Source organism: Symphalangus syndactylus, chromosome 3 (assembly GCF_028878055.3).
Source record: "Symphalangus syndactylus isolate Jambi chromosome 3, NHGRI_mSymSyn1-v2.1_pri, whole genome shotgun sequence".
NCBI classification, from domain to species: Eukaryota; Metazoa; Chordata; class Mammalia; order Primates; family Hylobatidae; genus Symphalangus; species Symphalangus syndactylus.
The window spans coordinates 22,696,497-22,712,586 of record NC_072425.2 but is presented as its reverse complement, the minus strand read 5'-3'; the positions used below and the strand labels follow the sequence as shown (position 1 = coordinate 22,712,586).

At 47.2% G+C, this 16,090-nt stretch overlaps 1 protein-coding gene across 3 annotated transcripts in view; it reads left to right on the top strand.

The window, feature by feature from the left end:
• Window positions 1-16,090, top strand: part of MORN5 (MORN repeat containing 5) — a 39,531-nt gene that overhangs the window by 9,218 nt on the left and 14,223 nt on the right. Inside the window, exons 3-4 of one of the 3 annotated variants that reach the window (XM_055271226.2) lie at window positions 332-443; window positions 5,183-5,314. In XM_055271226.2, coding sequence (XP_055127201.1) covers window positions 332-443; window positions 5,183-5,314 — 244 coding nt within the window. Of the gene's footprint in view, window positions 1-331; window positions 444-5,182; window positions 5,404-16,090 lie in introns of those variants that run through there. The other 2 variants (XM_055271225.2, XM_063636028.1) reach the window with 2 other exon arrangements.

The window sequence follows — 16,090 nt, the reverse complement described above, 5'->3', positions numbered from 1 at the left end:
TTACGTGTGCTTTCTCATTGAATTTTCAATCAACCCTATTTCGTGTACACCATCATTAACTTAATTTTACAAAAGAGGAAATGAAGGGCCAGAGAGAGTGAGTCATCTGCCCAAGTTCATCTGCCAAAGTGAGTTCACCTACTTTGAGTGGCAGGGACAGGGCTCAGCACTTATACTCATTCCCTCTCGTCGTCACAACCATAATAATTGTGATAGTTACTACTTCTTTACTGCGGCCATCAGAAAGCCCCCCACTTCCCTTTTCATCTGAACCTCTTGGCCAAAAGCCTTCAGCTTTTTCAGATGCACGTGTGCGCTCCTTGTCTTCCAGGGCACATATACCTTCGCAGATGGGCTGCACTATGATGAGAAGAACTGGCATTACTGCGACGGCTATGATCGGAGGTTTTATACAGAGATCCCCAAAGGCTTGAAGCCTGCAGGTACCCAGGCACCCACCCTTTCCTTCATACCCAAACTGAGAGGGAAACTAAGACAGTTTCAGATAAGTGGACTGTGTCCTACTGAAGTAACTTAAAGGGGAAGAGGAACTGAGCAGGCACAGAAGAATACAAAAGAGCCAGGTCCTGGAGCCAGGAAGGCCAGTCCTTATATCTCAGCTCCACTGTGCTAGCCAGAGGACCATGGGCAAGGGACTTTACCCACCGTGCCTCAGTTTCTCCCCTTCAAAATGGAGTTAGTCGGCTGGGCACGGTGGCTCATGCCTGTAATCCCAGCACTTTGGGAGGCCAAGGCGGGTGGATCACTTGAGGTCAGGACTTCCAGACCATCCTGGCCAACATGGTGAAACCCCGTCTCTACTAAAAATACAAAAATTAGCCGGGTGTGGTGGCATGCCTGTAATCCCAGCTACTCAGGAGGCTGAGGCATGAGAATCGTTTGAACTCAGGAGGTAGAGGTTGTAGTGAGCTGAGATCACACCACTGCACTCCAGCCTGGGCGACAGAGCGACACTCTGGTCTCAGAAAAAAAAAAAAAATCACAATGGGGTCAATAGCATCATCTACCTCCCAAGATTGTTGTAAATAAGATAATTCATGTCAGGTGTTTAGAACAGTGCCTTGAGTGCATGTGGGTGCACGGTACATGTCAGCTGTGCTTATTTGTAGTACCTACTATAACACTAAAATTATGTAAATATTTTTAAAGAAAGGGTTAAGGGCGAAAGCAGTACTGACAGAGCATGTGCTTTGTGTATCAGGTGCTGGGGGAGGCTCTCTGTAATCCCTGTCTCCCTAATGTCCAGATGACCCTGCCCAGTCAGCCTTCCTAGTCCCATGTCACTCCAGGTTGAGGCTGTGGAGTCCAGACATGGCTCCCTGTGGCAGAGCTCACACTGGAGGCCCAGTCTTCCTCTCTGGGGTTCTCTATATCATGCTACCTCCCTGCAAAAACCGTGTTTCATCACGGAGGGCTACATTTGGACTACAAGTCTGGATTCAGAGAGTGGCACCTTAAAAAACACTCATCTGAGTGTTTTTGAGACGTGTTCCAGGTCAGGTGAGCCTCAAGACAGGGGTAGGGGAGGGATAGCATTAGGAGAAATACCTAACGTAGATGACGGGTTGATGGGTGCAGCAAATCACCATGGCACGTGTATACCTATGTAACAAACCTGCACATTCTACACATGTACCCCAGAACTTAAAGTATAATAAAAAATAAATAAATAATAAAAAAAATTTAAGAAGAGTGTAGTTTTTGGCACAGCAGAGATAATATATCCAAAATGACAGATGGGGAAACAACTCTTTGTACTATAAAAACAATCCCAACTTAGGTTATGAGAGATCATGAGCTGTGGTTGACAGAGCATGGAGCCAGAAATTGTGGGTTTGAGTCCTAGCATTCTATGTCTGTAGCTGGATGAGCCTGCACAAGTCAACCTCCATCAGGGCAGAAGCCTCCAGGAAGCACCCAGGCACTGGAGTCAGGCAGACCTGAGCTCAAACCCCCATCTCCTTCCCTTCCCGGCTTCATGACCTTGGGTCAGTTAGTTGACCGGGTGAGCCGCCTTCTCTCCCTTTGACCTCCTGACACTTACTCTGCTATTTTCCTCCTATCCCCAGACTTCTTTGCCAGTGCCTCCTCAACATCCCCCCACCCCCAGTTATTCATGTTGAGGTTCCCGGGGCTCTCTGGCTTAGGCACTTTCTGTTATCATTCTATATGCTCTTCCTGAACAACTTGATACACTTCTAAGCCTTCAGCTACCATCAGCTTCTGAATTGAAATCAGAATCCCTGAGCCTAAGATCCCTGCATCAAGCTTCCCTGACACCTGTATTGGTCATTCCCCAACTTGTCTGCACTGAATTCATTGTCACCCCCACCATGATGGCTGTCTCACTGAATATCATGCCCATCCACCTAGGTAAGCCTAATCCTCCCTTCCCCTGCCCCCTAAGTGCAATGATCCTATGGATTTTACCTCTGAAATACAGACTTTTATTTGTTTATTCAACAAATATTTATTGAGCACTTCCATGTGCCAGGCAGCATTCTCTTCATACTCTTTGCCACTGCCCTGTTCCAGCCCTCCATCATCTCTCCCCTTGATGACCTGACTCTGGAGATCCCCACTTGGCCCCCTTGAGGTCATTCTCCATTCTGCAGTCACTTCCATCTTTTTTTTTTTTTTTGAGACAGAGTCTTGCTCTGTTGCCCAGGCTGGAGTGCAGTGGTATGATCATAGCTCACTGTAACTTTGAACTTCTGGGCTCAAGCAATTCTCCTGTCAAGTGATCTGGCCTCCTAAGTAGCTGGGACTACAGGAATGCGCCACCACTCCTGGTTAATTTTTTTTTTTTTTTTAAGTTTCTTGTAGAGATGGGTCTTGCCATGTTGCCCAGGCTCTTCTAGAACTCCTGGCCTCAAGCAACCTTCCCTCCTTAACTTGGGATTACAGGCGTGAGCCACCATGCCCAGCCACTTACATCTTTTAAAGTGTGAATCTGATTGCCTCCCCCCCACTCCGCCCCTTGAGTGCTCCCTATACCCTCAAGATAAGGTTTCAAATTCTCAGAAATGGTGACATTCTCTGGCTCCTGCTCATGTCCCAGCCTCATCCTGGGCTACCCACCCTTCTCGGTTTTTCTCTGTCCCCTCTTGCCATGCTTGCTTTCTCTCTATTTCTCAAAGAGACCACACTTTTTCCTGCCATTCTCTCTGCCTGAAATACTTTAACCCTCTTACTTCACCCAAATAACTCTTTCCAGTCCTTCAGGTCTCAGCTCAACGTCCTGAAGCTGGTACCCCCTTCCCTGAATTCCCACAGTAGGTAAGGTCTCCCTGTGGCATATCACAGCAGCCATGATCTCCCCCCAGGGCTTGGATCATGAGCGTTCAGCTCGTCTTCCCAAGCTGTGAGCAACATGAGGGCCGGGCCCTAGCACATTGTCTGGCATACAGTGGGTACTCGTTAAAGAGTTATTGTCAAACAGGGATAATGACACTGACATCACAGTGCAGGGTGAAGTATGTGCTTAGGGGAGTTAAAGCAATGACATTAAGAAACATTTCCTAAGCTCCTACTGTATGTCAGACACTGGCTGGACCCAGGGAGACCAGAGTTAAGAGGACATCATCTCTTCCTTCAAAGAGCTGCCAGTCTAGCTGCAGCTTGAGAACCTTGCAAATCACGCCTCCCGGATTAGTTATGGGAGGCCTGGACTTTGCCATGGGCGCTTCACCCCAATTAAGGCTGTAGGCAAAAAGCCCTCAGCCTTAGGCCTTAACTCTCACGCAATGGCTGGTTTTGCTCAAGCTAAGCCTCTGCCAGACTCGTGGTGGCTTTTCCTGAACCTGCCTGGCTCTCCCCGAACCCGCCTGGCTCTTCCCTTCTTCTCCAGTGACCCTCAGCAGAGCAGCTTGATTCTAAGTAGCTACTTCCTTCCCTTGTCACTCCACACTTTGCCTCTTGGGGCTGGCATTGTTACGGCAACTTGCCCTGCCTGCAAGGCAGGGTAAGGGTTAAAAGTGCCCCGCGACCTCTTCGAGCATCTGTGAGATGGGCATTGGCCTGAGGCTTCGGTGAGAGAATGGCTGTAAAGTGCTTGACATGGAGTAAGTGCTTGGTAATCATTAGCCAGTACATGTGGGGTTAGGTTTAGGATCAGGGTCAGTGTCAGGGTTAGGGTTAGGTATGTCATTAAGCAACACAAGAGTACCTACTGTGTGCAAGACACTGAGTTGTGGACATGGTGCTGTGTGCTCAGTGGGCATCAAGCTCTCAGTCTAGAGAACAAGGAATTATAGGAACTATAGTTAGAAGGAACCTGAGAAGTTATTTATTCCAACCTCTCCCTTTACTTGAGCCATGGCGTTTCAAGATACACACACATAGGGTGCCTGACCTAAAAGGTGCACTAAATCTTCTTTCCCTCCCAGGGGTCTCAGTGTCCCTGGTCCTGTGGCTGCACCTAGGCTCTCTCCTCCCCTGATGTTGGCAGCTGAACATACAGGTTCCAGAACTGGACTTCTTCCTAGCTGGATAACCTTGGGAAAGTTACTTTAACTTCTCTGAGCCTCAGTTTTCTTATCTGTAAAATGGAGCCACAGAGTTGCTCTCAGGATTAAATAAAAGAGGAGCACAATGCCTAGCACATAATAAACATTCAATAAGTGGCAGCCACCGTGGTAATTTTGGCAAGAGTCAAGGTTCTCCGCCACCTGCCCCTTGTCCTCCTGATCCATTTCTTTTCTGCTGTTCTCCTTCATACGTGCTCTGCCCTACAAGTTTTCCAGAGGGGGGCTTAAGGCTGCATGCCTCTGGCCTCTGCCCATGCTTTGAATGCCACCCCTCGTCTGGACCTGATGCTCTCCTATCCATTTGCCAACTCTGACTCACCCTCAGGGTCTGTCTGACTTCAGAACCTGTGCCTTTTGTCATGGTATCCCAAGAAATGGAGGAGGATGGGGTCAAAGGAAGAAGAAGACAGAGGGTCTAGTTCCTAAGACACTGTTCCCAAGAGCCACGTTCAGAAAGTTCCTTTGGGGCATTGTTTCTGCTGGGTTTGCTTCTTGCCCTGAGTAGGGGGTATTTAGTTCAACAGGGGAACCAGATAGTCACATGAGCCACCAGCCACAAGTGGACCTTATGGGAACACTGGGTTTGGATTTGGCCTTGATGGTGAACTAATTGCCCATTATGTTCTTTCAAGCTATGGCTCAACTCACCAATATGGACCCACCTAGAAAAATCCCCAAGGGCTATTACGATTGTGGAGACGGCTTCTATAACCCAGTCACGAGGGTAATCAAGGACTATAGGAACCGCTTTCTAAGAAACGCAGGTAGGTTTCTTCTGACACTGCAGCACGTTTTCTCTTCATCCACATATAAGTATGTGCATCCGTATGTACAAATGTATGCACACACTTGATGAGAAAGAAGCTTTTGCTGATAAAAGACAAAAATTGATTACCTGGATGTTTTATTTTTTGGACTTCTCATGGCTGGCAAATCTGTACATAGTCCTAGAGTGAGGTAAAAGGACATTCGTGGTCTAGCTGTGATGGCACATAAATGTCACACCGAAAGGATTAAGGTACTGATTTTTGTATGCATTCCTTCGATTTTAATGGGCACCTACTACATGCTAGACACTGTGCTTGGTGTTGGGGGAAAAGCAGAGCAAAGCTGGACACAGCCCCCCTTCCTTGAGGAGCTTGCATTCTAAAAGTGGCAGAGAAGTACTATAAACAGTTAATTGTATCATGGAACAAACACAATGAAGGGAAAAACATGGTCCTGTGGGAAGGGAAAGTAGGGGCCCCAGAGAGGTGGGACGGATGCTGTGGGAGCACAAATAAGGGGTATCAAATCCTGAAGTGGTTAGTCAGAGAAGGTTTCAAGGAGGAAATGACTTCTAAGCTGAGACCTGAAGAATAACCAGGGGTTGACCACAAGGCCTGGGGAGAGGGTTTCCCAGTGAGAGGAAATGGCACAGGCAACGGCCTAGAGGGGAGTGATCCCTTGAGGTCCAAGAAGGTTGGTTCATCCTTTAGCCAGGGGAGTAGGTACCTTGGAGGATCCAGAACCTCAGTTTGGTGAGTCAACACAAGGCTGATCAGACTGAGAAGAACCCATTTACAGTGACCACACTCACAAGAGATCAGTACACAAATAATAGGAACATTTTCCTTTAATGCAGTGATTCCTAACCTTACCCTTTTCTGGAGTCACACTCTCACTAGGAATATCAAAAGATACGGACCTTCTTGCCAGAAAAATGTCCATGCATGCACACACACAAGCACACATGTGCACACATGTGTGCCCACACGCGCACATGCATACACACACACACACACATTTTGCAGATAGTCTTAAGGGATGGATGGTCCCTCTAAAGACCTAGGTCAAGAAACCTTGCTCTATAATGAGAAAGAAACTGCCAGGTAGACCAGAACATCTGCGCTGGTGAATGAGAGCATCCTCTCCCTACAGGGAAATGTACTCAGTAAGTCAGTGATGACCAGAAAGGTGCCTTGTGGGGCTAGAATAAGAGCAAGGAGAATTGTCAGCTAATCCTGTGACTGGAATCCTGGAGCTAAGATGCCCCTAACCCACTGGATGCTACTGGAAGAACATGGCAAATGCTCACACTCCAAGTCCCCTGGCTCACATTTCTTCAATGACTTCCCTTTTCCATTTGCACAATGCACTACTATGTAGCACGCTAACTCTGCTGGGTGCTAATAGGTTTACCATGAAGTTTCTTGGTCAAATAAAATCAGGAGATGTTGCCCTAAACAATGCTAACTAGGCTTATTTACTGCAGAACTTCTCAGGGCCTTTAATGTGCTAATATACTTTGTACTTTTCCTTCATGGCACTTATTTCAACATAATTAAATGTAATTATTTGCTTAATATCTGTCTCTCCCACTGGACTGTAGGATCCGTGTGAGAAGGAACTCTGCATTATCTTGTATCAGTAAGAGTTCAGTTAGAAAAATGGAAAGAGGCCAGGTGCCGTGGCTCATGCCTGTAATCCCAGCACTTTGGGATGCCAAGGCAGGCAGATCACAAGGTCAGGAGTTCGAGACCACCTGGCCAACATAGTGAAACCCCGTCTCTACTAAGAATACAAAAAAATTAGCTGGGCGTGGTGGTGGGAGCCTGTAATCCCAGCTACTCGGGAGGCTGAGGCAGGAGAATCGCTTGAACCTGGGAGGCAGAGGTTGTAGTGAGCCAAGATCCCGCCACTCCACTCCAGCCCGGGTGATAGTGTGATTCTCCGTCTCAAAAAAAAAAAAAAAAAAAAAAAGAAAAATGGAAAGAATTTAATATCAGGAAATTGGTGGCTACCAGGGAACCAGAAAAGCAAAGGAAGACATTGAGGTAACAGAGAAAGTAACTGCAGGATGCAGGCACCCCCTCAAGGACTGGGGACAATAGTAAGAGATTAGGTTGTGAGAACCTAGAAGGTCAACAGAGGGACCCCCCAGGACCTGCAACCCAGACCCCTGAGCAGAGGCCAGCTAGGGCTGGCTCCTGGGAGCTCAGAGCAGGGCTCCTGCAGACCTGGGACCCAGACCTCTGGCGGGGGAGCACTGCCCAGTGGAGCCTCTGAAGAGAGAGATGAAGCTGATTCTAGGAGTGTGGAAAAAACTGGAAACTGGAAGTGAAATGACACTGCTGAGATGACACTGGCATGAACAACAAAGACAACAGAAAGGAGTGTATCTTTGTCTGCCTGACAGCCCCTAACAAGGAGCAGGCTGGCAAAACTAATGTAATTCAGGCAGTTCCAGTCCCACCATTGCCAGGTTAAGTATAGAAGGCTCAGTTTGGAGCTAAGAGTCAGTAGCTTCTTTTTTTCATTTTGAGATGGAGTTTCACTCTTGTTGCCCAGTCGGGAGTACAATGACGCAATCTTGGCTCCCTGCAACCTCCGCCTCCCAGATTCAAGTGATTCTCCTGCCTCAGCCTCCCAAGTAGCTAGGATTACAGGCACCCGCCACCATGCCCAGCTAATTTTTGTATTTTTAGTAGAGGTGGGGTTTTGCCATATTGGCCAGGCTGGTCTTGAACTACTGACCTCAGGTGATCCATCCACCTCGGCCTCCCAAAGTGCTTTAATTACCTGACACTGCACCTAGCCAGGTGTCAATAGCTTCTCATTGGCCCAGCCACCCCTTTTGTTGCTCAGCATCCACACACATTCTTCTATAGATATTAAGTCTTCTGTACAACATTAACAAATGTATATTTTTTTGTATAACAAGTTTCAATGCATCCTTCATATTAACACAAGGCCCTCTCTCCTTCTCCCACAGAGGGGAGATAGGAATCCCCAACAGACACTGCGCCCATCTTTTGAGTAAGGTTATTCCTTGACAGTTCTGCCTGAAGAGTTTATAACCTACAAGCTCTTGCCAATAATCCTTCTATAAAATAACAAGGATAAAAGAGGAAACAAAAGAAAAAAATTAGTTAATAAAAACAAATATGCTAGCCAGGCATGGTGGCTTGTGCCTGTAACCTCAGCTACTTGGGAAGCTGAGGCAGGAGGATCTCTTTAACCCAGGAGTTTGAGGGCAACCTGGGCAACACAGCAAGACCTTATCTCTTAAAACAAAACAGACCGAGTGCGGTGGCTCACACCTGTAATCCTGGCACTTTAGGAGGCCAAGGCAGGCGCATCACCTGAGGTCAGGAGTTCAAGACCAGCCTAACCAACATGGTGAAACCCCATCTCTACTAAAAATACAAAAATTAGTTGGGCATGTTGGTGCATGCCTGTAATCCCAGCTACTCAAGAGGATGAGGCAGGAGAATTGCTTGAACCCAGGAGGCAGAGATTGCAGTGAGCCGAGACCGCACCACTGCACTCCAGGCTGGGTGATACAGCGAGACCCCCTCTCAAAATAAAACAAAACAAAATGTGCATATAGATGAATAAATAGAAAGATAGATGACATAGATACAGATAGACATACACATACAAGCAAGGAGAAAAAACTATCACTACTATAGTTCTCTTTCTGTAACTGGTCACAAGGCTGTAGTTAATATTCATAAATTCCTTCTTCCATTATTCACCCCAGGTTCCATTTGCCTTGAGCCCACCCTTCCATTGGTCTGGCTTTTTACCTAGTAGGGTGATCAAAACCTTCATTCCTGAAGGGTCCAAACCCTTAGTGGTCCTGCCTTTGTTGGTTATTTAGTTGGTTGGGTTAGTTTTTTATGAACTTTTACTGTGGTCAGTGGAAGTACCAAGAGGTGTCCTGGAGAACTGCTGGGTTCCATACAGCGTTCCCTTTCTCCTAATGGATGGCAGCACTATCTTCTATACCCAGCCTTCTCTCAGGAGCCAGGAGAAACTGATGGTGACACAGATCATAACAGCACAGAGTTGCTCCCAGAGAACTCAGCAGGGATTACTCTACCCTGGAGGCCAGTAGGCCAGGGAGGTTTCCTGGAAAAAGAAAGATCTACTCTGTAACCTAAAAAAGAACAGACAAATGCAGTAGGGTTGGTAAGAGTGTTAAAGGCAGAGGGGACAGCATGTGCAAAGGATTATAGTTGGGAGAAAACATGTCATCAATAGGGAGCTCCAAGTAATTCAGGAGCATGAGCTAACAGTATGAAAGGAGACAAAGGGCAAGAGAGGAAGCCCTAGAGGTGGGCGGGGTGAGGGCAAAGGGTATGGTTACCTTTCACCCTAAGGCAGTGGGGAGCAAGGGAAGGCTTTAGGCAGGTAACATAGTAACTCATTTGTTCTTTAGAAAAAGACTTCTTTGATTACATATGGAGAAGAGGCCAAAGGAGGTCAGATTAGGTAGGAGATCCTTCTGGTAAGATGATGGGAGAGAGGAGTATGTGAAGGACACGGGCTCAGGGTGATGGGATAGGTGACCTGGGATCCTGGTCCTGGCCCCAGCTCTCAGGCTGCCTGCTGGATGACCCTGGGCCAATGCCTTCCCTCTCTGGGCCCCTTTCTCTTCATCTGTAAAATGAGAGAGTTGAACTGGATAATTTCTAGGGCCCTTCCAACCTTAAGTAAGAGTCTATGATGCAGGAGAATGGTAGCCAAGGAGTATTTTGGTCCTGATATTATAGGACAGATGAAGTTCGGAGTGTCCTGAAAACCACTAAAAAGGAGTCTCTGTTTGTGGCCACCTAGTCATTACCCCTGACTCACCTCACCCTGTGAGGGACTGATTCAGGCTTCTGTCCCTCTTCTGTTTTCCCCAGGGACCTCTTTCTGCTGCATTCCAATCTACCCCCACAAACAGTGCTTCCTGTTGGCATCCTGAAGGCTCAGGCTGCTGGGCCTCTGGGCCTGAGATGGGTGACTGAGGCCATCCCAGAGTAAACACAGGGGCCTCAGCCACTGCTATTACGAAGCATATACCACCTGGGTGGGTCAGAGCTGGGAATGCTTATTGTACAGCAGGTCACGGGCTGGGCCACCAGCAGAAGAGTCACCTTTGCTGTGAGAATTTAAATCCATCCTTCCACGTATCAAAATTCTTTGAATATCTACCATGTGACAGGCTTTGGGTTCAGGGCAGGCAACGTATTCTCTCTAACTATAGCTCTCAAACCTTCGACCCACAGTAAGGAATGTTTTACATCATGACCCAGGATACACACAGGTGCACACGTGTGATGTATGTATCTTTGTACATGCAACATTCTATGACATTTTCTTTTTTGAGATGGAGTCTCACTCTGTCACCTAGGCTGGAGTGCAGTGGTGCGATCTCGGCTCACTGCAACCTCCACCTCCCAGGTTCAAGTGATTCTCCTGTGTCAGCCTCCCGAGTAGCTGGGACTACAGGCACCCACCACCACACCCAGCTAATTTCTGTATTTTTAGTAGAGACGGGGTTTCACCATGTTGGCCAGGCTGGTCTCGAACTCCTGACCTCAGGTGATCCACCTGCCTCGGCTTCCCAAAGTGCTGGGATTATAGGCATGAGCCACTGCGCTCGGCCCGATATTTACTATTCTCTTTATTTTTTAAGATGCTAGTTGCTAGGCACTAAATTGATTTCACAACCTTTTCAAAGGTGGGACCAGCTGTTGGTGGACCATTGTTCTAGGCAGCCTTCTCTGACCATCTCTTCTGTCCTCCACTCCACTGCTGTGTCTGGGTTGGGCATCCTCCTCTGTGCTTTACAAGCCTACCTCTTAGCACTTAGCCCTGGACAGTAGAAGTATCTTTATTAGCCTATCTCCCCCACAAGTCTGGGAGCAGCTGAGGGCAGGGACCACGTGACTATGTCTGATTCATCGCTGTGTCCCCAGCATCTCACATGGGTCCCATGGGTTGGAGCTGATTAAATGTTTGTAAAAGACAAAGCATGCAGGCAGGCAGAGCACCTGCTCCCAGGTCCCTCGTATTGTTCAACTAATCACACCAAATTCAACACCTGGTACATGATAGACAACTTATGATTCTGAATAATAAAAACAATCCATTATATTTCTATGCACATCCAAGTTTTCAAAGCAGTTTAACATGTCAGAGATCTTAACCCAGTGGCTCTCAGGACAAATCTGGTTGCAGTTTTTGTTTGGTTGGTCCAATTCTTGAAGCTGCTTGGGTTCGAGCACCTAGGTGGGGCCATGCACTGCCCAGATCCCTCCCACTCCCTGTTGTGTGACCCTAGCAGCATCAGTCATTTCTGGTACCTGCCTTAAAGCCTTTGAGCTCAGGGGCCTTGCATCTCATAGACTTCTCATGCATCCAGTGAGCTGGGAATGGGCTCACCCTGAGATTGGGAAACTAGGTCTTGGAGTGATGAATGACAGACGTGTGATAGTGAAGCTGGAACTCAAACCCACTCCCATCTTACCACAGCCCAGTGGTCTCTCCACTACCCTCTACTGCTGCTTACATTGGGACCATAAAGCCATAAATGATAGCAACTGCAGACAGTTATTACATATTCTAATCAATACTGCAAACACAAAAGAGAGACTGAGTTAGGATCTCTTGCCCCACAGAGGCTGGAGAGCTGAGCTGAGAGAGGTGAGAGAGATGGCGTGGTGTGGTGGTTAAAAGCCTGGGGCCTGGAATCCATGCCTCAGGCTGGCCTCTAGTCCTAGATCTACCACTGACCAGCTCTGTGATCATGAATAGGTTACTTTTCCCCTTGGAGCCTCAGTCTCCTCATCTGTAAAAGGGGCATTGTGGTAGTACCTATTGGAGAAATTATGGTTAGAAAAAAAAAGATTAAGTATTCAAAATACATAGGACAGCACCTGGCCCAAGACAGGTGTCCTGTGATTGGTAATTGTGGCTGTTATCATTATGATGATTATTGACTCAGGCTGGAGAGAAAGAAGTGAGTTAGAGCCCGGGATTGGTTAAGCTTTCTCTAGGTGCCTGAGAGGAGTCTCTAGGGAGACAGATGTGCCTGGATATGCCGTCTTTCTGCCTCCTCAATGGTTTTGCTTGGAAAATGAGGTGCTGCTGAAACTTTGGGATCTGCAAATGCTTGATTATGGCATTCAGAGCCCCAGCTTAATTTTGAAGGTCTACCTTCCATCCTGCTGGCTCTTCTGCCCCATGTTCTAGTCCAAGAGGACTAGCTGGCATCCACTGATAAACACACCCAGCACTTCCTACTGCCTATTCTCACCTCATGTATTCCCCCAGCGCAGAATGCCTTTCCCTCGTTTCTCCACCCATCTCAGTCCTCCTCATCTCTCAATGCTTAGCACATAACAGAAGGCCATGAAGTCTTTGCCTGCAACCCTCAAACAAGGGCATGTGGCTTTGCCTGTGCATCCACAGCTCAGCTGGGAAAGGAATGCTTATTGTGGAGGATCCTTGCTAGGCTCTGTGCCAAGCACCTTAACAGCTTACCTTGACCATGTGCAGTGGCTCACGCCTATAATCCCAGCACTTCAGGAGGCTGAGGCTGGCAGATCACCTGAGGTCAGGAGTTCAAGACCAGCCTGGTCAACATAGTGAAACCCTGTCTCTACTGAAAATACAAAAATTAGCTGGGCACAGTGGCACACACCTGTAGTCCCAGCTACTCGGGAGGCTGAGGCAGGAGAATTGCTTGAACCTGGGAGGCAGAGGTTGCAGTGAGCTGAGATCATGCCACTGCACACCAGCCTGGATGACAGAGCAAGACTTGGTCTCGAAAAGAAACAAAAAAACAGCTTACCTCGCATGCTTTTCCCTGCCACCCCAAGTCGGTAATTTGCATGAGACACAGTTTGCAATTTGCAATGAAGACACTTGGTCTCGGGTTAATAACTTGCTCATGTCACACAGCTAGTGATACAGACAGATTCAAGCCCCAATCTTCCCAAAGCCTGTCCTTTTCATTCTTCTTGCCAGCTTCATGGTTCTGGTTTATTCTGTATTCCTCTATCTCCTCTCTAGATAGGGGCATGTCTGATTTATAGTTGTTCCTCCACCAAGCACAGTTCCTGGCACCCAGTGGGAGCTCAGTAAGGTTCCCAAGTGAATGAAAAAGTCCATCTTAGAGCTTTAAGATAAAAACACCACAGTCCTCCCAATCAGATGCTACTTCATTTGAAAAAGGGTCCTTTATACACTGTGAGCTAATAAAAAAGCATTTGGAGCTATTTGGGCAAATGGCCTTTACCATGATGGGAAACTGGGAGACTAACTCTAGCCCTTCCCCCTCCTACACGTCCCTGTCATTCCTCTTAGGAAGGATGAGCTAGAGCCTCGCTGGCAGTTTGTACGAGTATCTCTTTCGTGGGGCTGTTGCTTGCCTCAGTGTTACTAGTAGTAATCATTTGCAAAATAACTGTACCACTAATCTTTACTCCCTCCTCCCAATTAATGATACCCCATGCGAGTGTCTCAGATGAAAGACACATTAATATTCAAAGAAAAAACCCTCATAACCATTTTAACATATACAACTAACAATGAACTAAATTTGCTTTGTGGAAGACAGAGAGTGAGCATCCCAAATTAGTTTATGTAAAAGCTGAAATTCTTCCCCGAAAGGTCTCAGTACCATCCTCAAAGAATATCCTGATCATCAGAAATGCCGTCAAGACTCCTGCCAACATTATCCCCTTTGTTGTCTGAAATGTCGAATCAAGCACATCTGGCAAATGTCCTAGAGCTCACAAATCTTTCAAACAGCGTATAATTCCCAATGGTTAAAGAGATAACGCCACCGCTTAATCGTGCTGCTCTTCAAAATAGCACCAACTTTCCTTCAATCAGAAACAATGGCTTTGGCTTCTTAAAAATATCGCACACCAGTGATTATTTGCAGAGAGGGCCCTTTTGCGTTTGAACCTGTGGGTTCCAGACAGAATTTAAAATCAAAACCACAAGCCTCATTTGAATGCACACTCCATTAAATGGACAATGGGAATAAGGGGTGTGGATTGGGGTCTGAAAAGTAACCTGGCTTATGTGACTGGGCTGCCACCACCAGAATCATGAGGAAGATGGGGATGATGGTGGTGGCGACAGCTAACGATGACTGAGCTTTTACCATGCACCAGACCCTCAACCAAGGGGTAGGGAGTACTCATGTGGTCCCTGTTTGACAATGAGGAAACAGGCTCAGTGGGGTTAAGGAATTTCCCCAGGAAATTTGGCAGGAGCCCGAATTCACACTCAGGCTCGCCTGCCTCCCCAGGTTTCCCACTTTCCACTTCTGGCCAGCTGCAAGATCATCTGTTGAAAGAGGCATGGGCGAAAAGCTCCCAGACATGATGTTTATCTGCTCCCCACCCAGCTTTAGAAAAGGGTGAAATTTAAGCCGCACAGTGAACACCTAGAGAAGAAAGATCACTTTTGTCTTCTCAATTTTCTCTGGCGTTGTTTAGACACTTGAAAACTGGAAACATCCCCAGTGTCCAATAGGAGAGGACTGGTTAAATAACATATAGTTTATTCTCACTATAGACTACAATGCAATCATTAAAAATGGCAGCGAAGAAATAGATCTATTGATATACAAAGGTATCCATATTCTATTTCAGGTGATAAAGCAGGATAATAATAATAGCCAGCATTTGCCAACTGCTTACTGTGTTCCAGGCACTGGTCTAAGCCCTTTACATATATTTTATTTTATTTCATTTTATTTAATCTCCACAGTAACCCTGCAAAGTCGTTATCCTTGTTATTCCCACTTTACAGATGATGAAACTGAGGCAAGGTGAAATGCCTGCCCAAAGTCAAACTGATAGCAAGTGGCAGAGCTGGAGCTGGAAGCCAGGTCCAGCTGACTTCAATGCTAAAGTTAATGTTAGAGCTGACTTTGAATGAGAAGTTGGAGTTTACTAATGAACGAAAGAAAGACCTGAGGGCCTTCCTAGCAGCCCTATATTTCATAGAGATATAAAAAGTACATATCCAAAGAGTGTAAGGTTGCAGATGCCTATTCCCAAGATAGTTCTCTGCCCACTTTCTTGCTCAAAAATTGGCCAATGAACAAGTCTTTTTTTTTTTCTTTGAGACGGAGTCTTGCTCTGTCTCCCAGGCTGGAGTGCAGTGGCGCCATCTCGGCTCACTGCACGCTCCACCTCCTGGGTTCACGCCATTCTCCTGCCTCAGCCTCCCGAGTAGCTGGGACTACAGGTGCCCACCACCATGCCCGGCTAATTTTTTTTTGTATTTTTAGTAGAGACGGGGTTTCACCGTGTTAGCCAGGATGGTCTCGATCTCCTGACCTAGTGATCCACCCGCCTTGGCCTCCCGAAGTGCTGGGATTACAGGCGTGAGCCACTGCACCCAGCCAATTTTTTGTATTTTTAGTAGAGATGGGGTTTCACCGTGTTAGCCAGGATGGTGTCGATCTCCTGACCTCGTGATCCGCCCACCTCGGCCTCCCAAAGTGCTGGGATTACAGGCATGAGCCACCGCGCCTGGCCAATGATCAAGTCTTTCAATGCCACTGACAAACCAAGACTCCCCTAATCTTGAAGCCACTGCCTTCTCCTGACAGATGAGAAATCTGAGACCCAGAGAGGGTAAATGACGTGTCCAATCCCACACAGACTGTCTGTGATAGAGCCAGGGCTGGTACCCTGGTTTCCCACTGCTAGGCCGGAACTCCTTCTGCAAACCCAGGCTACCTTGCCACAGTGCTT